The 24,977-nt window shown below is 47.8% G+C and overlaps 1 protein-coding gene across 5 annotated transcripts in view; it reads left to right on the plus strand.

Moving 5' to 3' along the window:
- Positions 1 to 24,977, plus strand: part of DGKG (diacylglycerol kinase gamma) — a 209,932-nt gene that overhangs the window by 92,492 nt on the left and 92,463 nt on the right. For all 5 annotated transcript variants that reach the window (XR_009350976.1, XM_059163209.1, XM_059163206.1 and 2 more), the window contains 5 exons: positions 637 to 711; positions 2,890 to 2,975; positions 6,904 to 6,993; positions 9,022 to 9,182; positions 17,671 to 17,735. Coding sequence is in view for 4 of the 5 variants with exons in the window: in XM_059163209.1 (XP_059019192.1) it covers positions 637 to 711; positions 2,890 to 2,975; positions 6,904 to 6,993; positions 9,022 to 9,182; positions 17,671 to 17,735 (477 nt within the window). In the remaining variant the exon portion in view is untranslated. The remainder of the gene's footprint in view (positions 1 to 636; positions 712 to 2,889; positions 2,976 to 6,903; positions 6,994 to 9,021; positions 9,183 to 17,670; positions 17,736 to 24,977) is intronic.

Consider the following 24,977-nt stretch of genomic DNA (forward strand, 5'->3'; position numbering starts at 1 on the left):
CAGATGAGGCAGTGATCTGGAACCCAGGTTTACAAACATAATAAGTAGGGTTAAAGCAAGAACTATGAGAACCTCTCTTCTCCCACCCACCATCATCCAAGGTGCAGGACACCCCTCCTGAACTGACCTGATTAGTCCCAAGTTGGAACCTGACACCAAGCCTAGAGGTGGTCACTGCCCCTGGCTTCCCCTGCTCAGCCCCACTTCCTGCATTTCCTCCTGATCCCAGGTTCTAGTGGGCTTTCCAGAGAGGGTTCCTTGTTACCTTTGTATAGTCCACAAAGAGCAGAATTGCACGACCTAGAATATATGGAACTTCTGGGAGAAGGACAGAGCTTTAAGAGAATAGAAGTTTTATTCATCTGCAAGGGAGGATAGTCCTGGGGTTGAATGCTACTTGGATGGTGGGGAGGCCTTGAGTCAGGGCGTGGGGGTGTGAATGGTACAGCTGGACCTGGGACTTCAGGGTCTGCTGGGCCTTGTGCTGTCTTCTCCCCTCTTGGGTTGAAATGCACCCAGATTCCCGCCACTGGTGGGCTCCAGAGGTGTTTGCCCTACTGTGACTTCTCACAATGACATTCTCCCTCTCTGTCTCTCTTTCTGTCCCTCTTTCTTTCTTTTTTGTTTTTTCCATAGAATTCTTCGGAAATTCCACTATCTGCTCAACCCCAAACAAGTTTTCAACCTGGACAATGGGGGGCCTACCCCAGGGTATGGAGAAACAATCGTTACTTCTCTCTCCTCCTCCCCCTTCCATCTAAAGAGGATACCTTTCTCTGGTCACCCTCCTTGTCTCTCCTTCATCTGTGGACTTAAACTTCTGCCCTTTTACTCTGTTTTGTCTTCATTTCCTCACCTCTGCTCTTACTCGCTCCTGGGGTTGCTCCTTGGGGCTAGCTCCGGAAAGAGGCCTCCTGGTGTACTTCACCCTAGAAAAAGTTGTTGTTTTTGTGAAAGAGAAAAAGCACACATGCCATTCGTTGGAATGACAGGAAGAGCGGGCTAGTAAATTACGTGAACATCTCTGCAAGGCTGTGTTCGCGGTGGCTTCACACTGAGTCATCAGGGAGGAGGAAAGCGTTTTCCTAGCGCAGTCAGCAGTTCGGAAATCTGTACAGCTGACTCAGAGTTCTGCGGCATGTGCTGCTGGGGAGGATTTTAGGATCGAGGCAATTGGTTATTCAGTGAAATCACTCCCCCCCTCCCAGGATTATCCAATTTAGAGGTTATTAAGCTGCCCCTGGCCCTTCTCCTGCAGGTGACTGTTGGCTGTTTCACTGCCCATTAGAGCGGGAGAGTGAGGCAAGGACGCAGGGAGCCCCTTGCAGCCGTTCGCATCCCATCCCCCACCCCCACCCCCATCTGGTAGGAGAGGCTGGGCCCCATGGTACACTAATGTGATGGCTGTGGGTCCCTGTAATCAGAGGCCGCTTCAGCATCGGGCCTGGAAGGCTCCCAGCCTGGGCTTCTTACCAGACAGAGCTGGTGCACTAGGGACATCTGCTGGCGTGCCTGAGCCTGTCTGTGTCCAGGCCGGCTTTTCAGATCCGTGCACCCTGGGCTGAGCTTCCCAGCACAAGGCTGCTTGGCCCAGCCTCCCAACCTTCGTTCCCAGGCTCAGTCCAGCAAGACCCTCAGTGGGTGGGGGCAGGGGAAGGGGCTGCAGGAGGGACTCTAAAAAGGCACTATGTCCCTGTCTTTTGTTGTTTGACACAGAGCTGTTATTTATATGGCTATGATGGTGCCAGACCCAGTTAAAAGGAGAAAGAAATATGAGTGTAAGTCCAGGTTTTACGTGTAAAACCAATTTCTAAACAGAGCCCACCGATGCTCTGGGTGTGCCCTAGTCACCATGATCGTAATCACTCCCCCATCGTGACCTGTGACTGGAAGGCAATCTGCAAGCCGCTTTACTAGCCCCCTCTCTTTCAGGGCTGGTAAATTGTTTCTGCCCCATTTGGCAGCTTGTTGAAGCCAATGGACCTCTTCTCAGAATTTTTCTTAATGCGTAAAATGAAATATACATGATCCTCAGGGAAACGAACTATACTGAAAGACAGTAATCAAAATATTAAAAACAAAAGTATTGTGATACTGGAATATATGTGATTTACTAACACATTTTTGGTAAGATCCAGAGGCGGATCTAGTAACGACCGTTAATTAAAGCAGTGATGAGCATAAGTGGTAGTAAGGGCAGCTGCCAGAACTGTAGTATAATATGACAATACCTGTGAATTTGACTTCTAACAAAGTCATCGGTATTATTCGAACCTCTGTGATTTGTTGCCCACTTCGATAATTGGAGAGGCTAAATCTCAGGCCCTACACAAGGTAAGAATGTACCATTTTTTCCTCCCAAGTTCATGGCCCTCTGGATTCTATCTACAGATGCCTTAGAGCTTTGTGAGCCCCCCCATGAAGAGCCGTGGTGCTCCCTCCACTTCGGTCCGGACCCACAGGACAGTGGGATGGAGATCCAGCTAGTTCACTACATCTGAATTACAGGAGAGCTTGGGAGGACAGAGCAGGAAGGAGAGCCAGAGAGGAGTGGGAACATTGGGGTTGATTGTATTGGTGCCCAAAGAAGTAAACGGTGGCCTCCTCCGTACAAATAGCAGTGGATCTAGAAAAACCATTTTCTTTTGTGTTGAACATTGAGTCAGATTCTCCTTCTACAAGGAAGGCTCCCCAGGATTCTTCCCGATTCTTCCCTATTCTTCCGCAGCCCTGAAGTTCTGGTCTCAGAATACTAAGTGATCCCCTCAACCCCAAAAGGAGTCAGGGCTGTAACATACTCCCAGGGAACAGGGGAGACGCTGACTCAAGCAGTGTCAAATGTCAGCCACAGCCTAGTAAATAAGACCATTTTGGCCTTTTACTTCTCAGGTTGAACTTTTTCCGTGATACTCCAGACTTTCGTGTTCTGGCCTGCGGAGGAGATGGGACAGTCGGCTGGATTTTGGATTGCATTGGTAAGAATGGACTGGGAGGGCCTTTAGAGTTTATTAATGATAAGTATATTGAAAGTCAGAGACAGGCAATCAACAGGAGAGAGAAATGGAGCCATGTCTTGTTCATCCTTATTTCCACTCTTGGAGTGCTGCTTAACTACACATGTGCTTTGGGAGGAAAAGAAAAATGGAAGGGTGCCCACAGGTACAGGTGTGATAGTTTAGTTTCCGGCCTCACCTCATGAACATTTCTGATGGCCGGGGTTTGGGCAATGGCAGGACAGGTCCGTTTGGGGACCTGCACGGGAGAGAGGGCAGGACTAGGACTCTGGCCAGACCCAGGGGAATGGGAAAAGGCCACAGAATTAAGCATAGGTGCATCCATAGCCTGAGGCAAATCACCTTGAGACGAGCACCAGAACCTGAGTCCAGAAAGCAGAACTAGAAAGCATAGATCAGTACAAGCAAAGAAAGGTCACGCTGTTCTGTGTCCAGTATGCTTAGATTAGAAGGCTAATGGGGAGGGCTGAGGCTGAGACTCAGGAGGTCTGGGTTTCAGTCCAGCTCTGTCTGGATCTGCAGGTCCTTGGAGGGTCCTTGGACATCTCATCCCCCGTAAATAATGAAGACTAACTCTGGAAGTGTCTGTCATTCCTCCCACACATACTGCATGGACACCTCCATGCGCTGAGCTCTCCTCCAAGCACTAGAGATGCAGTAGTGAACAAACGCATAGAAATCCCTCTCTCTCGGAGCTTCCTTTCTAGAGGGAGGAGAAAGGCAGTCACCAAAAAAGTGATGGAAACATGTAGCATATCAGAAGGTAATACGAACATAGCAGGGAAGGGGCAAGGTAGGTAGGGTTGGGGATGGTCTCCAGTCTAAGACCCAGTGTTTGGGGAAGACCTCACAGAACAGATGACATTTGCATGGAGACCTGGAAGAGAGGTGAGCTGTGAGGATACTTGAGGAAAGAGCAGTTCCAGCAGAAGGGACAGCATATACAAAGGCCCTGAGGTAGGATCAGGCTAGGTGGCTGAAGGCAGCAGGTGGGCTGCAGAGCATGCTCAGAGCAGGGTGCGTGAGGCGAGAGTGCCAGAGGATGAATCAGAGATGGCATGGGGCCAAGTCACTAGGATGTAGGGGACAGTAGACAGAATATGACTTTCATACAAGAAAGGTCCCAAGACACTTCATGGTTTGGAGCAGAGGAAAGACACAAGAGATCATAAGAAAAGGGCAGCAGCAGGGAGACCCATCAGGAGGCTCCTGCAGGAATCCGAGTGACAGGTGACCAAGGCCTGGACAATAGGAGATACAGAGGAGGTGGTGAGGAGGAGTCAGCTTCTGGATATTGTCTGAAGGTGGAAGCAACAGGATGAGAGGAAGAGAGGCATCGGGGATGGGCATGGGCAGACCCTGACCAGGGCAGGGAAAGCTGCCCCTGTGGAGGTCGTAGGCAGCCCACCGGGAGGGGACCACACCCAGCACACCTGCCACCCTCTGCTCCCGACAGGAGCTCCAGTTTCCATGGACACAGCCCTGCCAGGCAGCCACCCACGCTCTCCTGTCACCTCCAGCTCCGGAGTTGTTTGTGGGGGGTGGGGGTGGGGGAGGCATCCTCTGGGAGCCCAGAGAAGAAAAGCTGGGTGGCTGCTGTCCTGGGAGCTGCTCACATGGTTCCCTCTCCATCACGAAGGAGAATGTCGGCCTTGGTGGTTTTATAAAATTCACCTGCAGGGAAGACCAGGGAAAGGACATGCCCACAACTGAAAGAATAAAGGTCATACGACAGTTTGGTGGCCTAACAACAGAAAGCAGTGGTGAAAGGAGTATCCACATCATGCTCGTTCATTCATTCCAGAATATTAAAGCCCTTATTCAGTGCCTTCAGCCGCCCCCACTTTGATCCCGGTGCCGATCTGCTTATGCTCTACAACCAGAGCAGTCTTTTTTGAATGTCAGCGGGTTCATGATGTACATAAAGCACATCAGTAGCCCCCCATCATTCTTAGGAGAAAAACAAAAGCCTCTTAAATCACCTAGAAGGTCCTGGTGCTCTAATAGCTTCCAGGCCTTCTGACCCTACTTCATACCTCCATTCCTCTCCCTCTAAACTCCAGGCACCCAGTCCATCTCTTAGACCTTTGAAGACACTAGTCTCCCTTCTACCACAGGGCCTTTGCACAAGCAGTTCCTCCTGTCAGATATGCTCCCTGGCCATTCCTTCGTCAATTTCTACTTCAGATCTCAGTCAAAGTGTGGCTTCTTCAGAGGAGGCTTCCCTGACACCCAGCCTCAGTCACCTTATTATATGATTGTAGTTCTTCCCTTTCCAGTATGAATTTGAAATTATGCATCATTTATATGAAGACTTTATTAATATCTGTCTCTCCCTTTCAGTTCTAAGCACCATTAGAGCCTGTGTCATGGCACTTTGACCCACTATGAGAGCCACAGTACCTAACACAGCACTGGGCACATAGTAGGCACTCAGTAAATGTGTGCAGAGATACTATGATGAATGAGACATAGTTCCCCTAGGGGGGTTACAGTACATTCAGAGAACAGACAGGTAGTCAAATACAAGAAACACTCTAGAGAGGGAGAGGAATCATGTACCTGAACTCAGGTATCACCAGAGGAATAGTGACAAGAGATTGCTGAGAGATCTATTAAGGAAGCAGCACATGGAAACTGCTGTGTGAATGGAGGCAGGGTAAGGAAGAGGGACAAACCTAGGATGACATCCGGGTTTCTAGCCTCAACACCGTGAAGATGGGTCACCTGTTTGAGATGGGGACCACAGAAGGAGCAGACAGAAGGCAAAGGGAGCAGCAGGCACAAAGGCAGGGAAGCAGACATGCAGACCACATGTTCCAGGAGCAATGACAGAGCCCATCGCTTTGCTCTGTCCCCCTCTTAAACCTCCCGGTGTTGAGCTCAACCCTGGGCCTTGCCTGAGCTCAGCAGGAGCCAGACAACCCCGGGGGGCCTGTGAGCTCCCCTTTTTCGAGGGCAGCCATAACATTTGGGCCACTTGTTGATTCCCCCGCCCCCAGGTGCATCCACGGACACAGGTGTGTTGCAGCTTCTGTCCGTGGTGCCCCCTGGAGCCCAGGAGCTGCACGTGCCTGTCCCTCCTTCCTCCGTGTGGCCAGGCCAACCTGTTGCTGAGTGTCTGCAGCTGGTGAAACCAGGCATGTTCGGTCTGCTTTCTCCAGCGGTTCAGTCTGATGCGTCCTCACAAGTCACAGGGCAGAGCAGCTTGGGGATTGGGGATTTGCGAGTCTGGGAGGTGCGGGAAGTGACGAATTCATACCCGCGTGCTAAATAACACTTTGAGGTTTTGTTAGACACAATATTATTTTTAAACTTTGAACCTGAATGACAATTAGATGAGACAGCTCCTGTTTCCCAAACGTCCCACCATTCCCTGATTTCTCAGACCTGCCTGTGTTACTCTCTGTGCACCTGCCTGGCCCCTGAAACAAGGAGGAGCCTGGACTTGGGACCACAGAGATCTGGGTTTCATCCTGACCCGGGACTTACTTTCCCCCTCTGAATCTCTCTCCCGTCATCTAGCAGGAGCATGATAATACCCCTGCAGAGTTGCTGTGAGGGACAAAGGGAGAAGGTGTTAGCTATGATGACAAATGAATGTGTTTGAGGTGTACGTTGTCACCTCAAAGGAAAGAATTTGGATGAGATGTAGAGAAGCAGGTACAAGTTCCAGGGAGACAGAGGGAGCTCAGTATGAAAATCCTTTGGAGTGGTTCCCACGCTATGGACAGAAGAGACGGCTTTAGGAAGCAATGGTACTTTCCATCATGGGAACTCTGCAAACAGAGATGCTATGAAAGGGTTCTAAGGCTCAGATCAGGGATAATTAAATAACCCTCAGTTTTCGTAACCTGGGCCTATGGTTTTGTCTTCTGCATGGTTGCAGATAAGGCCAACTTCGCGAAACATCCACCGGTGGCGGTCCTGCCTCTCGGAACAGGAAATGACCTGGCCCGCTGTCTCCGCTGGGGAGGAGGTGAGTCTGTGTGCCGGTGGCACCCCCCTGGGGACAAGCCCTCCCGTCTCCAGGGGAGCTCGTCAGGGCCAGGCTGAACTTCCCTTTTAAGAATTAACATTTCACAGAGTCCTCCGTACCCCATGACCATTCCCCTGCCCTCCAAGTCTTGCTGAGACCTGTGCTAAGCCCTCAGTCTATATTCTCTGATGCAGAGACTCTCAACCTAGAGCCTGCTCCCCTCAACAGAGCATAGCTTTAGGGTCATATCTATTTCGCCCCACATTGCTCGCTCTAGTAGGGGCTCATGCAGGCGTCGTCGGGATAAAACTCCCTCCTGTCCAAGTTACTGGTCTTCTTCTGAATTAGGACTCAGAATACAAATTGAGAAGCTATATGCTCAGCTACTGGGGCGTCCAGCTCGCCAGAGGCCCTCATGGCCAGAGGCCCTCATTTCGCAAACCCGCTGGGAGAGGATCTCAATGTGGTGACCAGCTCACGGGACAAGGGGCTAGGAGCTAAGGAGAACTCTGCAAACTGCAACCGCCCCCATGGAGTTGGGAATGCTCCAGAACACAGAGGAGGTCAGGGCAGCACGTGGAAGGGACATAGCAGTCTGGCAGGCAGAACAGGGATGGGCTTCCAGATGGCTGATCGATTCAGCAAGGATTCAAGACCAGCTCAGGCAGCGGTCAGTGTTCAGAGCTGGGTGCGTGCCTGGCGGCAGGAGAAGAGGAAGCAGGAGCCAGCCCCAGAAGGAAGTTGGCAGGCACAGATGTCCTCAGCCACACACTGAGGCTAGGGAAGAGCCCTCTTTCAAGAGGAACAAGCAGAACGTAGTCTCATGCTGCGCACTTCTAGGCAGCATAGCTCCGCACCAGGGTTGTGCGGGAAGCCCAGCCCCGTGCTTCCACAGAGCCCCCAGGCCCTCAGCTACATAGTTGCTACCATTACTGTCTTGGGAGGCATCCCTGAAGAGCTGACCAAACTAACAACTTGAAAATACTCTTTGGGGTTGCCCTAAAATAAGGACAGCAGGAGTGTCACCTGAAGGAAAAGACTCTTTCTCCCACTAACCTCTCATGATTTGCAATTCTATTGCTGCATAACAAATGATCCTAAATGTAGAGGCTCAAAACATTCATTTGTTAGCTCCCAGTCCTCTGGGTCGGAGGCCTGGAACAGCCTGACTCAGTTCTCTGCCTCCCGGCCTGAAGTGAGGGTGTTGCACAGGCCATGCTCCTCTCTAGAGTCTCTGAGGGAGAATTTCCTTCAAAGCTCTTTCATGTTGTGGGCAGAATTGAGTCCCTTGTGGTTCAAGGACTGACGTCCCCATTTCCTTGCTGGCTATCAGCTGGGACCACTATTAAATCCTTTAGGCTTCCTTTATCCTTGATAGATGGACCCCTCCATCTTCAAAGCCAGCAAGAGAGAATCTCCCTCATCTGAAATCCCTCTCAATGAGAGCTTTGAATCAGTTTCTTAAGGAAAAGCCCTGTCCTTTCTAAGGACTCAACCAATCAGGTCAGATCCACTCTGATAATCTCCCTTGCTTAAAGTCTCCTGTGCCAAATAGAATAGCTAATCACGACAATGACTGTCCTGTCTTATTTATAAGAATTGGAGGGTGTATACCCCTGGGTGGAGGGTGGTGGAGAGCTGGGGAGACCATCCTAAAATTCTGTCTACCACACTCTCCATCTCTGACATGACCTAGTCCTGGAACAGACCCTTTGTTCTCCCGTGTGCAGCTTCCCAGGCCCCCAGCCCACCAGTTCTCTAGGACTTGATGTGGCTACACAGGTCTGCCTACCTTTGGCCAGCCCCCACCCCTTTGCCTTCCAAATCTACCCAGCTTCTCTCTGATTACACTGTGTTGTCTCTCCTCCTCCATGGCTCAGGGAACCTAAGTGTCTCTGGGGCCCCAGACACGCTGGGAAGTCTCCTGGTCACAGAAGCCCACAGAGTTCCCTGTCCTGATAGCTGCCTGTATGTTGGTAACCACTTAGCCTTTCTGCCCTGGGTCAGATGTAATGCTGTGCTCCACAGGTTATGAAGGGGGCAGCTTGACAAAAATCCTGAAGGACATCGAGCAGAGCCCCTTGGTGATGCTAGACCGTTGGCATCTGGAAGTCATCCCCAGAGAGGAGGTGGAGAATGGGGACCAAGTCCCGTACAACATCATGAACAACTATTTCTCCATTGGTGTGGTGAGTTGGTCAAGGATTGCCTTTCTGCATGGATGAGAAACGTCTTGGTGGGCAGAAGGCTCTGGTCCCCCGTCCTCCCCCTCTAGGTCCCTACTCTTCACCTCTCCCAGCTGTCCTAGTCTCGACTCGGGTCCAAGCATCTTGTGTGTGGCCTGGGTATGTTCATCCAGAATGTACCAAACCCCCACCCTAGATTAGGGAGGAAATTCCCTTCCCTATAATTGGAATTACCACAGGAAAATTAGAAAATATTTTTAAAACAGATTTACCCTTTGGAGAATTTGAAACAGTTTAAAATAAGTAATAACCAAGGGGCAAAGTCAGGCTAAGACTCTCATGTGAGCTTCCAGAGTTGAGAATTCGGATCCTTTAAAGAGAACCAGTGGTCCCAGGCTGGTTTAGCTAACTTAGCTGTCAGAATTCCTTCTCTCCTGTTCTCTCCCATCTCAGCTGTATTCCCCACACTCTGGTGTGCATAAACCTCTGGAGGCATCTCCTCCCAGCTGACCCCACCCTCAGGTGAGCTCCACAATCCTTCTAGGTGTTTTCCACAGCCTTCTGTGTTCACCCCGCCAGTGTACTCTCTGCATTGGATTGGAGGGATTGGTTTACTGTGCCCATTTCACACATCCCCAACACACATGCATGCATACACACACATCCCCAACACACACCCCTAACAGACCTCTAACACACACACACACACACAACATACCTCCTACACACACACACACACACACACACAGAGCACAAGGACAGCTCCACACTCCTCTTTCTTCCTCCAGCCCCCAGCACATCAAACACAACTCAGTTTGTTATACTGAACTCCTTTTTGGACCAGAAACTGTTAAGGATGAGATCTGGAAGAAAAAAGATCCATCCATTCCATAGATAGAGCCGGGTTTCAGGAGGGGGATGCATCAAAGACACTAGCATTTATTGAGCACCTACTGTGAGCTCTCCACTATTATAGACCTTATATATCACAATCCTTTGCAGTCTGGCAGGTGTCACTGTCCCCATAGTCCCCATTTTACAGACGAGGTCTGCAGACACTTGACTAGTGAGGACCGGGAACTAACACAGCCTGCTGTGCCTTACAGGCTTTCCTCTCAGTTTTCTTGCCTCTAGAATTACCCTGCTCGTGTCAGGTGCATAGAAATCCCTCCAAACCAACCATCTGAGCCCAGATTGTGTGGTAGTTGCTTTTGTCAACCATCCTCACCTGTGCCTCTTTTGAAAACTTTTGTGGCTTAAAGAGAAAAAGGAACTAGATGGGGAAATAATACATAGCTTAAGAGAAGAGCAGATTTAAGGAAAGAGTTTTTAATAAGACTAGAAGGGCATCCGGGTGGCTCAGTCAGTTGAGCATCCGACTCTGGGTTTCAGCTCAGGTCATGGTCTCAGTGTGGTGAGATCAAACCCCACGTCAGCTCCGCACTGAGCATGGAGTTTGCATCAGATTCTTTCCCTCTTCCTCCTCCTCTACCCTCCACACTGCATGCACTGTCTCCTTCTCTTTCTCTCTTTCAAATAAATAAATAGATAGATACAGTCTTTAATAAGAAGACCCGAAGAAGAGCCATGGAAAGGGAAAGGATGTTTTAAAATACCATATATTTACAGAATTTAAAATTTACCATATTTATAGGTATTTTCTTGATTCCTTTTTTTTTTTAAGATTTTATTTATTTATTCAACAGAGATCACAAGTAGGCAGAGAGGCAGGCAGAGAGAGGGGGAAGCAGGCTCCTCGCTGAGCAGAGAGCCCAATGCGGGGCTCGATCCCAGGACCCTGAGATCATGACCTGAGCTGAAGGCAGAGTCTTTAACCCACTAAGCCCACCCAGGCGCCCCTATTTTCTTGATTCTTGTGACTGCATTTGAGCAGCCATAAGAGTAGTAGCTCCATTTTGTAGATAAGGAAACAAAGAGTCAGATAAAGCGATTGGCTATCATTTTGGAGCTCCTAAGCCAGCACTGTTTTTCTATTGCTACAACAGAAGACAGAGGCATCACTGGACCAACAGTCATGGTCTGAGAGAATGGGAATTAGGAGGGGAGGGGGTGGGAGGTTGGGTGAGCCTGGTCGTGGGTATTATGGAGAGCACATATTGCATGGAGCACTGGATGTGGTGCGTAAAGAATTCTGGAACACTAAAAAGCAATTTAAAAAAAAAATAAAAAAATATTCATTTAAACTTCTTAAAAAAAAAAAAAAAAAGAATGGGAGATTGGACTGGCGGCATGTTCAGGGCCCTGTGCCCCAATCTGGTTTATCTCCCCAGCTCACCTGGCCTCAGTTATGGCAGATGCCTCTCCCTAGACCTCTTCCAGCTGCCCCCACTCCAATGACCTAAGCAGACCCCTCCTTCCTCTTCTTGTTGGCTCAAATGCTTCTCTCCTTTTTGGCCGCCAGCTCAGGCCCCACTTCCCCTAGCAGGAACGCACAGCCCTCAGCTATTGCCAGTGGGACATGATCGACAGGTCTGGTATTCAGGAGGCTTCTAAAACGTGGGCTTCCCATCATGATAATTTCACAAAAACTTGAGTCTTTTTCCTAGAGTAACCAGAGTATAGCTTGCTAACATTTATTGAGTCCTCGCTGCACATGAAGCGACCTTGATAGTGACATGATAGGTATAGTCATTACCCTTTTGCATTTTGTAAGAAGGAACTGCATCTTAGAACAATACAGAGACATGTCTCAGCTGGTGAGTGGTGTTGCTGAGAACCACTGGGGTTGAGCTCCAGAGCCCCTGAGCTGTGGACCAGGAGCCATGTAACCTTTGAACAGCCCTCTCTGTCTTCAGATGCTTTCCTTCATAGTAGCACTGGTAGCGGGCAGGGGAAGTCTGAACATTTAGTGTGTGATGACTCACTGGTGCCCTTTGTCGGAATGTAAATTCCACCCCCATGACAGATCCTGGTTTGCTTTCTGATTCGGTTGGCCTGAGCAAGGTCTGGAAGTTTGCAGGCCTATGAGATAATTCTGATGTAGATGGTCCCCACCAATCTTCAGTGAGTGGAGACAGCCTATCAGAACAAAGAAGATGGTCAGAAGAAGTGTTCTTACACAGGAACAGAAACCAGAACTGAACTAGATGGAGAAAAATGATAAGTGAGGATGGGACACAGACTCTACGAGACAGAAGGGAGAGAGGAGTAGCAGGGCTGGGTATCCTGCCTGGAAACTTCTAGATGGCAGTTTACAGCTGTGGCTGCCTTCAGAGTTTTTAGCCCCTTGACACACTCAGCTCTGGCTGCCAAAACATGATTCTTGATCCCTCCTGTCTGTCTCTACACAGTGCCATATGCAAAAAATTTCACTCAGTACTTCCTGACCATGGATAAACACACCAAAAAGGAATAAACAGCCTCACCTAACCTAGATAACCTCACTCTAACCCCAAGAGCCATGATTATCATGGTTTTAGTTCATTTTTGCAACTAAGAAGGAAGGAAGGAAGCTGGGGACAGGAGGAGGGAAAGGAGACCACCTAAGTGTCCCCCAAGGAAACGCATACAAACAGATTCTCCATCACACTCACTGGTCAGGGTATTTATTTGCCTAGGGCTGACTTATAATAACCCAGTCTGTTCATCTTTTAAGTTATAAAGAACTCCACAATATCTTTCTCACAATTTTTTTTTCCCATACACATTTCGCTTAGGTGTGTTTAATATTTTATTACAAAGCAGTGAGGAACCAGGATGGTTTTTATCTCTTTGGTGTACCCTAAGGCTTCTCTCAATAAAATGTTTGCAGGGTTTGTATGCTCGCTCTTTAAAAGTTGGAAAGGGAAATTCTTGAGAAAACAAGTAGCCAACACGCAACTCTGACAGAATCTGGGGCTGACATTTGCAGAAGCTCTTCCTCCCTATTTGACTTCCCAAACTTTGTAAGAGGAGAAGTAGGTATGTAAACCAACTTACAATTTTACTTCCTTGTGATAATCAGAGTCAGACTCCTTTGGCAAAGAGAGCCTTGCGAAGTCTTTGCCTCTGTTGAAGGACTCAGGGTATCTGAGTGATGTCAGGTGTCTGCTGCCTTGCATATATAAAGGTGATGACCGTGACAGTGACCGCTGCTGTGGTGGCCCTTGGTGGGAAAGCATTTGTCCTGACGAGTTCACTGGGGCCCCAGGGTACTAGCAAAATCCACGTCACGCATGGAGGGATAAACAGGGCCACACAGAGAACTGCTATGGCCCCATCATTACCACATTCCCCTCCCCTACACACATGCTGGTCCTCTACCAGTGACGAGCCGAGAGTCGGCCTTCTCAGTCCCTCTAACTGACAACACCCCTTGGCAGGAGATTTTAAACACAGTCATTCAGGCTGCTACTTCCTCTGGCTTCTCTGGCCTTCTCGTCCTTTCTCTTTATTTTTGGATTTGCAGAAATGTCAGGATGGCCAGGTATCAGTGACAGGAAGTTTGGGCCCGTGAAGTAATTCCTGAGGTATGTGTGATGCCCAGTGCCTCAAAGGCTCTGCTGTCACTGAGCCTCCACGGGAGGAGTGGACAGCTAATCCCTTGATTCAATGAAATCTATTTCTGCTGCTAGGGGATCCCATGGGCCAAGGAGAGGCCACAGTCTCCACACTAACCCGCACACCATTCTCCACCTTACAGATTGTAGTTCTCAGTCTTCACCAGCTGAGTTTCCAAAACGATGAGCCCCCTACCCATTAGGGAATTTGCGGGCTCCTGCACCTTTTCCCTGCAACTTTTTGGATTCCCTCAGGGTTAAGTTCTTGTGTGTCACCTGAGAGCCCTTGGAGTTCCTAAGACAATGGGACTCACTGAGAGATATCTGGGACAACAGGTCCACACTCTTTTTCATCTTCCCATCTGCCATAATTTTTCAGAACTATCCAAATTCCAAATGATCTGTTTTATTGTCTCCTTTGTCCTTTTTATCTCCATAAGTTGCCCAAGTGACTTGGACCTGCATTGTCCAATATGGTAGACATTAGCCACATAGGGCGATTGTGTACTTGCAATGAGACTAGTCTAAATTGAGAGATGCTGTAAGGATAGAATATATACCAAATTTCAGAAATGTAGTATAAAAGAATTTTAAAGATCTCAGTGGTTTTTTATATTGATTACATGTTGTAATGATAATATTTGTCACTGAAAATATATTATCGAAGTTAATTTCACCTTTTCACTTTTTTAATGTGGTTACTAGAAAAAATTTAAATTTATTTCTATCGGACATCACTGGCCTAGACATCCAAATATCTCAGAGTCCAAATTATGGTTGCTTATATTGGGAAGGAGCACAAAAAAATCTTTTGGACTTTTAGTTTTAGTTCAGGAAAGAGCAGCCCATCATCTCCTCTGTTCCTCACACCTCACAGAAGGGACACTGGGGAATGACCTTCAGAAATGCCATCACTTCCAACGCTTTGCAATTCCCATCTCCATCCACCTGGCCCTTCTAAATGGAAGTCTCATGTTGCTGTAATTATTACCAAGAAAGGGTCTGGACTCTTGAAGTACTAGTTTCCAAAATTTAAAGAAATCACTCCCAGCTCAGGGGCTGACGCAGAGCTCAATAGAGGGCAAAGGAGTCTTCACTCTTTTAAATCCCCAGGTAGAGAAATATGGTCAGAATCAAGATCTTTTAAAGATTTTTTTTAAATTTTTATTTATCTATTTGACAGAGATTGCAAGTAAGCAGAGAGGCAGATAGAGAGAGGGGGGAGGGGAGGCAGGCTCTCCACAGAGCAGAGAACCTGATGCGGGACTTGATCCCAGGACCCTGAGATCATGACCCAAGCTGAAGGCAGCGGCTTAACCCACTGAGCCACCCAGACACCCCAGAGTCAAGGTCTTTATCAGCATCTCCTTTCCTGCTCAGCTCTCCCTTGCTACCTTGTGCACTTGTCGGGAGGTTACAATGGAACCCCATGCTTAACTAATAATATTACCAAGGCTCTGGTCTTTGTGAAAGGAAGCTTTGCAAAACCTAGTTTAAAAAAAAAAAAAAATAAAAACAGCAGGGAAACCTGGGTGGCTCAGGTGGTTTAAGTGTCTGCCTTTGGCTCAGGTCATGATCCCAGGGTCCTGGGATTGAGTCCCACATCGGGCTACCTGCTCAGCAGGGAGCCTGTTTCTCCCTCTGCCTCTGCCACTCCCCCTGCTTGTACTCTCTCTTTCTCTGTGTTGAATAAATAAGTAAAGTCTTTAAAAACAACAAGGATAATCAGAACTGTGCAGAGGGAAGGAGCCTGTGCCCATATCCCTGAGAGTAAGAAAACCAGACACGAATCCTAAGAGTCTTAGAGGTATGTTGGGGGGGGGGGGGGGGCAAAGCACAGATCATGCCAGGCAACATGTGATGACTTTTTTCTTTCCTCCTCTTTTTTTCTCTTCTCCTCTGACAGAAGAAAATTAGTGCTTCAAAGGAACACAAGTAGAAGGAATATTTTCTTGAATTCTAGAGAAGCATTTGACAGATGTCACAGGAATCTTATTCAGAGTGTTCACTGAAACTTGCTCAGAGCTGGGGTGGGGGGCGGTGGGAGATGAAGGCCTGCTGCCTGAGAAGCCCCCTAGGACAGAGGCTTGGAGGCCCTGCACACGTCCTACCATGTGTCCATGGGGAGCCTTAACGAAGACCTTCAATTCTCCATGTGTCTTAAAGGAAAAATGAAACAATCAATAACTAGAGTTTAAATGTTAAAATCCTGGATGCCTCTATGGCTCAGTCGGTTAAGCATCTGCTTTTGACTAGGGTCGTGATCCTGGGGGCCTGGGATCAAGCCCCACTTCAGGGTCACTATCAGCAGGGAGTCTGCTTCTTCTTCTACCCCTGCCACCTGCTCGTGAGATCTCTCCCTCTCTTCCTTCTCTCTCTCTCAAATAAATAAATAAAATCTTTTTAAAAAAGAAAAAGAAATAAATGTTAAGTTCCCAAAACATTATTTCAGCAGGAGTGTGGCCAACCACACACAAAAAAAGCCCTTGGCCTAGACTTGCCTCTGTAGTGGGCTGCCCACTGGGTTTACTCTTCTGCCAAATGCAAGTATGACAGAAGCCCCTCTTTGCCCCTTAACTTGCTTACAGACTTTCTGTCTCCCACCATTGGCCTATATTTTACTCCCCACACACAGAACATATTCAAAAAAAGCTGCTCCACTGAACGATACCTCCTGATGTTAAAAAATAATGATAACATTCAGAATTTTTCTTTTATGAGTACATACCAAGAAATGGGATTAATATGCATTCACTTAAATGGAATTTCAGTTCTCTTTTAGCCACACAGTGTAGTAAATGAGTTTCTGTAGCTTTTTTTTCTGCACGTATCTGAGTCAGCTCCCTTGTTTCTGTGTCACTCCCTGCCCCCCAACCTGCAGCTTGATTCTCCTATTTCTTTCTAAAGCCCAGCACCTGCACCTAACGTGTTGGCATGAGGCCTGAGCAGTGAGGGGGTTCAACACATTCTTCTGCTGGACAAGGAGACCATTAATGAGGGTGAAAGACCTAGCGTGAGGAGGAAAGATGAGCTTGGTTTTAGGGCTGAAGCTGAGGGTTGGTTCTAGAAATAGACACCGTGGAGACATCAGAGACATTAGTAATAAGTGTGAGAACTCGAGATGGTCTATGACATGGAGTGTAGGCTGCAGATAAGACTCGGGGCTGAGAAGGTCTGATCAGAGGATGGAAAGCCCAGAAACATGGTGTCATGGGAGCCTTCCTAATAGTGAGTTCTGAGGAGCAGGTGGCCAATAGCGCAGCAAAGCGGGTGTGCAAATAGAAGGGCAGCATAGAGTCTACAGAAGGTGCTAGTGAGACTCTTTTTGACCTTGGGGAAGGTCCTTTCTGTGGAGATCAAGTAAGAGAAGCCAGATATTTAAATATACTACTAAGCTATGTTATTCAATGCTACTAATTATTTCTCCTGATGCAGATGACTAGAATTTATATATAATAGCATCTACTGAAGTCAGTTTTCTGGTTTTGACAATGTACCATCGTTACATAAGATGTTATTGGGGGAAGCTGGGTGAAAGGGATACAGGAACTCTCTGTACTATTTTTGCAACTTCTTGTGAGTCTTAAAATATTCCCAAATAAAAAGTATTTTTTAAAAAGAGTTAATATGGCAAGGCATTTCCAGAAATTCACACTTAACCCCACGCACAGGCCTCTGCACTCTAACTGCCCCCACACCCAGACACACGCTCTCCCCTCAAAGGGCAGCGGCTGTCCCCTTCATTCACCCTGAACTACGGTGGAGAGTGAAAAGCGCAAGGAGCAGAGCGGCTTGGGCTCTACCAGCTTTGGTGGCTAGCCCTTAACCTTAGACCTGGTGTTCCTCCTTTGTGGGACCCTCCTTTTCTCCCCTGTGACCCCAATTCTCCAGGTTTGGGGGCTTTCGGTGAAAGCCTGTGTGCTTCCATTCTTTCCACATGGCACGGTCATGACCACTAACCAGACGTCTGTTTTCCTCTTGTTCCCTTTCAGGATGCTTCCATTGCACACAGATTCCACGTGATGAGAGAGAAACACCCTGAAAAATTCAACAGCAGGTAAGAGTGTCATGATGCTGCATCCCTCCCCGTAGGCACTGCCCGCCGGACCCGCCCTGCCCCCATGCAGCCGGCCAGACCCAGGCGTCCACCTGCTCTCACCCAAACGTTCTTGGCCCGGTCGCCCAGGGACTTGACTTGGCTTTCCTGCCACGTTGCCGGAAGGAGGGTTTCCATTTCCAAGCAGAAATGGTGTCAGAAACCTGCCGCAGCCTGGCCGCCTGTCCTCTCCCAAAGGGTGCTGTGCAGTGGGAGGGCCGGCGGGCCGGCAGGGAGGGCGTGGTATGTGGTCTTAAGAGGTGGGGATCTGCCCTTGGCTAACTAGAACCCCACTCCAGGGGCTTGGCCGCTTTCTCTAGGCGGTAAGCTTCCGCAGCCCCCAGCCCCCGAGAATTTCTGTGGGGAGGGGCAGGCGGGACGGCAGGGGCCTCAGCTCCTCTGGATCTCGAAGGGAGGGGGAGGCAGCGGCGGGGCCAGAGCCAGAGGGCGGAGAGGGCGTCGCCTCCACGTCCCCCGACAGCAGAGGGCAGCAGAGGGAGGCCCCTGCAGGGGCTGTGAGACCAGAAGCCGGCCAGGTCCCAGCCTCCGCCCCTGGGTGAAGCCTGGATGTTAGGTCCAAAAATACAAGGAGAGAGAAAACCAGTCCTCTCGCAAACAAAACTAAACCCTTCTTGCTGGTGGGAGGCAATATGCTAGAAGTGAGTTGTGACTGGCACCTACCTAACTTGGGATTGCTAAAATACCTTTCTCCATTCTTCTTTCCTTTTTTCTTCTCTTTGGTTGATTTCCATCCCCGTTCCTCTTTGTTGCACCATGGCAAGATGACCTGTTGGGTCCTTCCCCACCCTCCAGCAGGTGGGGAGGAGGAATGCAGACTGAGCCTGAAGGGAGTGACGTATTCAGCCTGTAGGATTCCCTTCAGAGCAGAGGTCCAGTGTTGTCTGAAGACATTTGTCTAAAGCCTTGCACCCCCAAAGAGGGCCATCATTTTCCTTCCTGCTCCTTTCCCCTGACCCCACTGCCCGGAAGGTTAACCGGGAAAAAGAAAGTCTTATCACAACATACTTCAGCTGCAGGAAAAGTTATCTGCGATCTACTAGCTGAACTGATCTTCTTAGTGTGGTCCTTCTGTCCTAGGCCTGCTCTGCCTGGCCCTCTCCTACATCCTGCCCACAATCACGAATCACTATTAACAGGTGTACATCCAACTCCCACCCTTACTGTAATCAGCCGACCGTCCTTACACATACTTCATCATTTTCCTGTACATGCTAAATTATTCCTTCTCTTTCACCTCTGAGGTGCTCTTTTCCCAGAGGTGACCTTACGCATACCCTTACACACATACTTGTTAAAATGCCAGATGCCTGTGAAATCCATAGCGGTTCTGCTCATTTGTTCATTCCACACTAGCTTTTGAAAACAGACTCCGGGGACGCCTGGGTGGTTCAGTGGTTTAAGCCTCTGCCTTCGGCTCAGGTCATGATCCCAGGATCCTGGGATCGAGCCCCACATCAGGCTCTCTGCTCAGCGGGGAGCCTGCTTCCCCCTTCTCTCTCTGCCTGCCTCTCTGCCTATTTGTGATCTCTGTCTATCAGATAAGTAAATAAAATCTTAAAAAAAAAAAAAAAAGAAAAGAATACAGACTCCGTACCAGGCACTGTTCTGTAGGTGTTTTGGACAGAGGGGCTCACAGTCCAGGGATGCAGACCAGAAGGCAGATATGCAGAGTGACTTGTGTTTAGTGGTATGAATAGAGCTAACCTATGGGAACACAAAGGAAGGACATGGAATTTGGTGTGGAGGGGCTTCTATCTGTGGAGATGCCAAGACCTGGGAAACAAGTATATATCTTCCAGGTTGACAAAAAGAGAAGGACAGGGGTACCTGGGTGGCTCAGTGGGTCAGGCCTCTGCCTTTGGCTCAGGTCATGGTCTGAGGGTCCTGGGATTGAGCCCCGCATTGGGCTCTCTGCTCAGGAGGGAGCCTGCTCCACCACCACCCCCCCGCCCTCCGCCTGCCTCTCTGCCTACTTGTGATCTCTCTTCTCTCTGTCAAATAAATAAATAAAATCTTTACAAAAGAGAGAGAGAGAAAAGGCAGCCCAGGGAGAAGGAAGCAAATGTACAGAAGGATAATAACAAGGAATGAGAAGAAGCAGCATGCTCGGGGAAGAGCAAAGGAAGTTTGTAGAGTGAGGAAGCAGAGGAAGGCAGAAATTTCTCCATGTTCCATAAATCAGAAGGTCCTCACAGGACATATAAATAGGGTGGTTGTCAATTGCCCACATGATTAAATATAATTAGAAAGATACCTCTGTCAGAAAAAAGTTGTAATTGTGCCTTGCACTGTGATCCGGTGACTGTTTTTCCTTCCCACTTCCTCCATGCCATTAATAAGACTAGGCTACAGGTAGTTGCACACCCTTCCCCTGGTCAAGGTCAAGGTAGCGGGGTCGCCCGGGATGAGAGGCACACAGATTTGCGTGCCTCCAAATAAAGGGAGACCTAATGGCGCAGAGGTGGGTCCTGCGGCACAAGGTCCTAGCAGCCGTCCTAGTAAGAACTTTGAGTCCCTGCTGCTTCTACCCCGCCTGCTTGCTCTGGTGGAAAACACTCATGAGTGCCTGCTTTGTCCACCAAGAGGCAGGCGAGCAGCCATTTTCTCCAGGCTTCCTTATTTAGCTTTGGAGATGGTTTTAAATAGGCAGGTGGTTGTTGCCATGGTTACCCCATTACACCAGCAGCTAAACATAGGAAGGGCCACAAGGGATAGGAAGAAAGCTTGATACTGGGGATTTGGAAATGTAAACGATATTATCAAACAAGGCTTCATTTTACTTGGCTGAACTTAGGTTTTCCAGAGAGTACCCACTGCTTGCTTGGCTAGATGTCCTTACAGTGAAGGTGCCGGGCCAAGCCCTCGGGGACAACCCTGAGGTTAAATCTGGGGAGTTGTAACTGTTTTGTTTTGGTTTGAACATGGGCTAGAATTTATCAGGAACTTGAATCTTTCACAGGGCTCATTCACTTTTCTGGGCTATTCTAACAAGAATCCTCAACCTGAGTTACAAAGGTTGCAGGAGCTCCAGGAACCCCCTGAAATTATATAGAGGACACTGAATATAGTTTTCTGGAGAGAAAGTCCATACCTATCAGAAGGCACTCGCAGGGACCTGTGCCCCTCTTATGGCTTAAAGTCACAGTTCTGAGGCCTCCTTAAATCCTAAAAGGGGGTGGGGGTTTGGTTGGCGTTTTAGGAAATTCTTCCTCCTTTGGCTTCTCTATACAGTTGTTGCCAGAGAAGGTGGCTGGTTGTACAAAACTAAGTTATGTTCGTTAGTGGAATAGCTTTGTTGATGGAGTAAGAACCAGACCCAAGAATGCAGGAACATGAGCCAACTGCGATAGGCAAGGATAAAAAGGCCTTTAATGGGGCTATTTTTGGTACATTCTGCTTCCTAATCATTGGCAGGCTAATAATTAATTGCTAGTTTAGAAATATTATGAAAAACTATCATCTTGTCGTTGGCAAAAACAACAGAAGACAGATTTAATTCAACTAAGATTCTGACATGTGTTAGAAGGTGTTCTAGGCTACAAGGGTAAATAAACCCTGATTCCTGCCTTCAGCGAATTCATGTGTAGCAAAGAAAGAAGAGTAATCTTCAAATATTTTTTATGAAGTGATTTTCACGTACAAGGAGGTTCCATTTTATAAGTCATAGAGCATAAAGGAAGCTGGATAGTGTAAGACACTTACTAATGGTTGTGTCCCTACATCACTTATAAACGAATGGTTTAGAGGACAGAAATGGTGTTATAGGGAACCAAAGAAAGAACTATTATTTTCTGAGCTCCTACTAGGTGCCAAGTGATAAACTAGGTTCTTCAAATACATTATGTTATTGACATCCCATGATCATCCTACAAGGTAAATATTAGATAAAGGGATTTTATAGGTAAAAACACTGAGGCTGAGAGAAGCCGAGTCATCTGACTGAAATGAGACATCTTTATAAGCACTGGAGCTGACGTGATTCTAAGCCAGTTCCTAACTCCTCCAGACTTCAGACTCTGTCTTCTGCACTTGCTTTCTCTTGTGGATTTCATTCATCAAATACCTATTGTATATCAAACATGCTGATGGGTACTACATACACTGTCCCACCCAGTGCTCACAGTAACACGCAAGGTTAAGTGCTGTGATCTCCATTTTAGAGAAGAAAATACGGAGGCCAAGGAGGGTAGAGCTTTTATCACCTCTGTCCATCTATATGGATTGTCTCTGTGGGAAAATGCCTGCTGAGTTCCAAAGGGGGACCACGGGCACACCACCCACTCTCAGTTGTGTGGCATGACTCTTCTCCCTGTCTCCCTGTCCATGGCACGGAGCAGGACTGAATAGATGGGGGCAGCCAGTGCAAGGTTAAGATGCAGGGCCCTTTAAGAATTTCAAGTCCACGGTAGTAGAGCTTTAATTAAACCAAGAACAGAGCCCTTCTGGTGTCCGGCTCCTTGCACTTATGTAGATTTCTCTTTCGTAAGGTGGCCCTGGCAAGGAGAGAGGAATTTATTTAAAACAAACAAACAAACAAACAAACAAAACCTCACATGTTCCAGGGCTCTTGGAGGGGGGACGTTTGCAAGAAAGGCAAAAGGAATGGAGGAAAGATGGCTTTAACCAGGGAGGAGGGAAGGAATGATAAGTCCCTCAAACCAGCAGTAGTCTGTATTAGCAGATGAGCTGATGACACTACGGAAGTCTTGCTGGTCTCTAAGAACCTGTTCTCCGTGGAGTTTCTGGATGAACTCTCTGTGAAGGGTTTTTTTTTTTTTTTATTTAAGGAATATATACACGAAAGCTCCCAAATCCCAGTGTCACTGTGGCTGAGTGTCCAGAAAGAGAAGTCTAGCAATGGAATTCTTTTCGTTGTTGCTCTGCTCATAAACTCCGAGCACTTGGAGAATGTGTTATTCCAAACCTGTCGAGTGTCATCCACTTGAATATGTCCCTCAGCAGTTTAGGCTGAAGCGAAGTATTTCCTGTTAGACACTTCAAAGGCACCGAAACAGTGCTTCATTCCTACCAAAAGCGGACCACCTTTCCCAAAAGCCCTTGGGTAATTAGTACATTCTGGAGTGTTAGCTTTCTTGGACTCAGGCCCATGGAGTAATTGATGAGGGGTTTCCCTAGAAGTCCTTATGTAGCCTGAGACCTTAGGAGGTTGGAATTACATCTTGCAAATAACTGAGCCCTTACCAGATATTTATAGAATGAGGCAGCAGGGTATAGTCGAAGTTGGCATCCAGAGTTGGCTCTGCCCCGTACTAGCTGTGTGACCTTGGGCAAGTTACTTAATCTCTTTAATCCTTTGCTTCCTCCCCCGAAAATCTTGCAAGGTTGCTGTACGTATACGGAGATCGAGTATAAGTCCATGGCACACCGTGGGTAATCAATGAACATTTGTTGTTGAGTATTGTTGAATAACAAGCATGAGTAAAACATTGCCTGAAATTGTCAATGAAATCAGTCACCATGAAGTCTTTGCTTTATTGGCATGGCCCTTGAACTGAAATTTGGAGGACAACTGAAAGTTGGAGGAGATCTCTTCTGTGATACATTAAATCCCTCTCCTAGGGAACGGAAGGATAGCATCAATTAGCCAGGATTGAGTTGGATTCTATAGGACTGGAGCTATAGAGAAAATTCCCTTTATAGGCTCCATGGGTGTTCAAAGAGGCAGAGATTTGGCCTCTGAACATCAGAGATGCTAAGTCCAAATGCCAAGGCCAGGCTAGAGACAGGATCAAGACTGGGACCTCAGACCCCAGATGACATGGAAGGAGAAGGAAGAGGGTAGGAGTAAGGGGGAGTTGCAGGGCAGATGCTGTGTGCTTCCTGGGATACCTAGGGCTTACCAGCTGGGGCCATGGAGTGCACTGTTGGTAGGTAGGGGGATGGCCAGGGGCAGTCAGACACGAGACATAACGACCCTTCATTCATACTGGCTCTCGCCTCACCCACGGAGCATCTCTCCTCGTACTTTAGATAACACAGAGATGTTCTATAGGAGGCAAAATAGAAACCAGCAAAGCTCAAATCATACAATTCTGAAAATGAAAGGGCCTCCCCTATTGAATATGGGTGGTATGTGATGAGTCCCAGGCATAGACTGTATCACCATTTATGTAAGATTTTTTTTTTTTAAGATTTTATTTATTTACTTATTTGACAGACAGAGGTCACAAGTAGGCAGAGAGGCAGGCAGAGACAGAGAGAGGGGGAAGCAGGCTCCCTGCTGAGTAGAGAGCCCAATGCGGGGCTCAATCCCAGGACCCCGGGATCATGACCTGAGCCGAAGGCAGAGGCTTAACCCACTGAGCCACCCAGGTGTCTGTAGATACTTTTTTTTTTAATTGAAAAATGAAACCATTCTAAGTTACCCTTTCCAGGAGCCCTATGAGGTAGCCTAGTGTTATAGCCCAGGTGTTTGACTTTCCCAAAGCATAAAGGTACAAAAGCAGCAGACACAGTAGGTAGAGTTAAAATCCTCACCATTGGAGGCTTCATTTAGTGTCCTGACTTGGGTTTGTCTAATAGTCAGCACCCAAAAGAGACCTGCTCTAGGTACCCAGAGATCCAGACTGTCTGCACCTGTTTCCCTCAATACAACAAACTATTTTTTCAAACATTTGGGATTCAGAAAAACCCCAAGTGAAGTTGATTGTGGCATTTCTATTTTTATTGTTACTCCCATAGGTATTTAGAAAGGAAATGCAAACCTTATGCTTGTGTTCAAGTACCTTTGACTCTTCAAGTCACTTCTGACAGAGCAGCTTACTTAATTACTGGGATGTTTATATACTAGCCCACAAAAATGTTTTATCCCCACCCTCCCCACCCATCCTTGGAAGAGATGCAGGGAGTGAAATGAATGAAATATGGGTTCATGTTTTTTTCACCAAGCATTCATCATTATGCAACTGTATAAGTTCAGGGATTTTTCTTGGCTGTCTTATTTGTTTACAGTCAGCCCTTGATTATTTGCAGAAACAAGGGAACAGCAACATGGATCATTTAGAGCTGTGGATGTTACTAATATTTGTGTGCAGGTCTCTCTACCTTAACGACTCACAGTAATTTAATATGATGAAATCACATTGACTCTTTTTTTTTAAAAGACACATTTATTTTTGAGAGAGAAAAAGCACAGGGGAAAGGGACAGAGGGGGAGAGAGA

Source organism: Mustela lutreola, chromosome 2 (assembly GCF_030435805.1).
Source record: "Mustela lutreola isolate mMusLut2 chromosome 2, mMusLut2.pri, whole genome shotgun sequence".
NCBI classification, from domain to species: Eukaryota; Metazoa; Chordata; class Mammalia; order Carnivora; family Mustelidae; genus Mustela; species Mustela lutreola.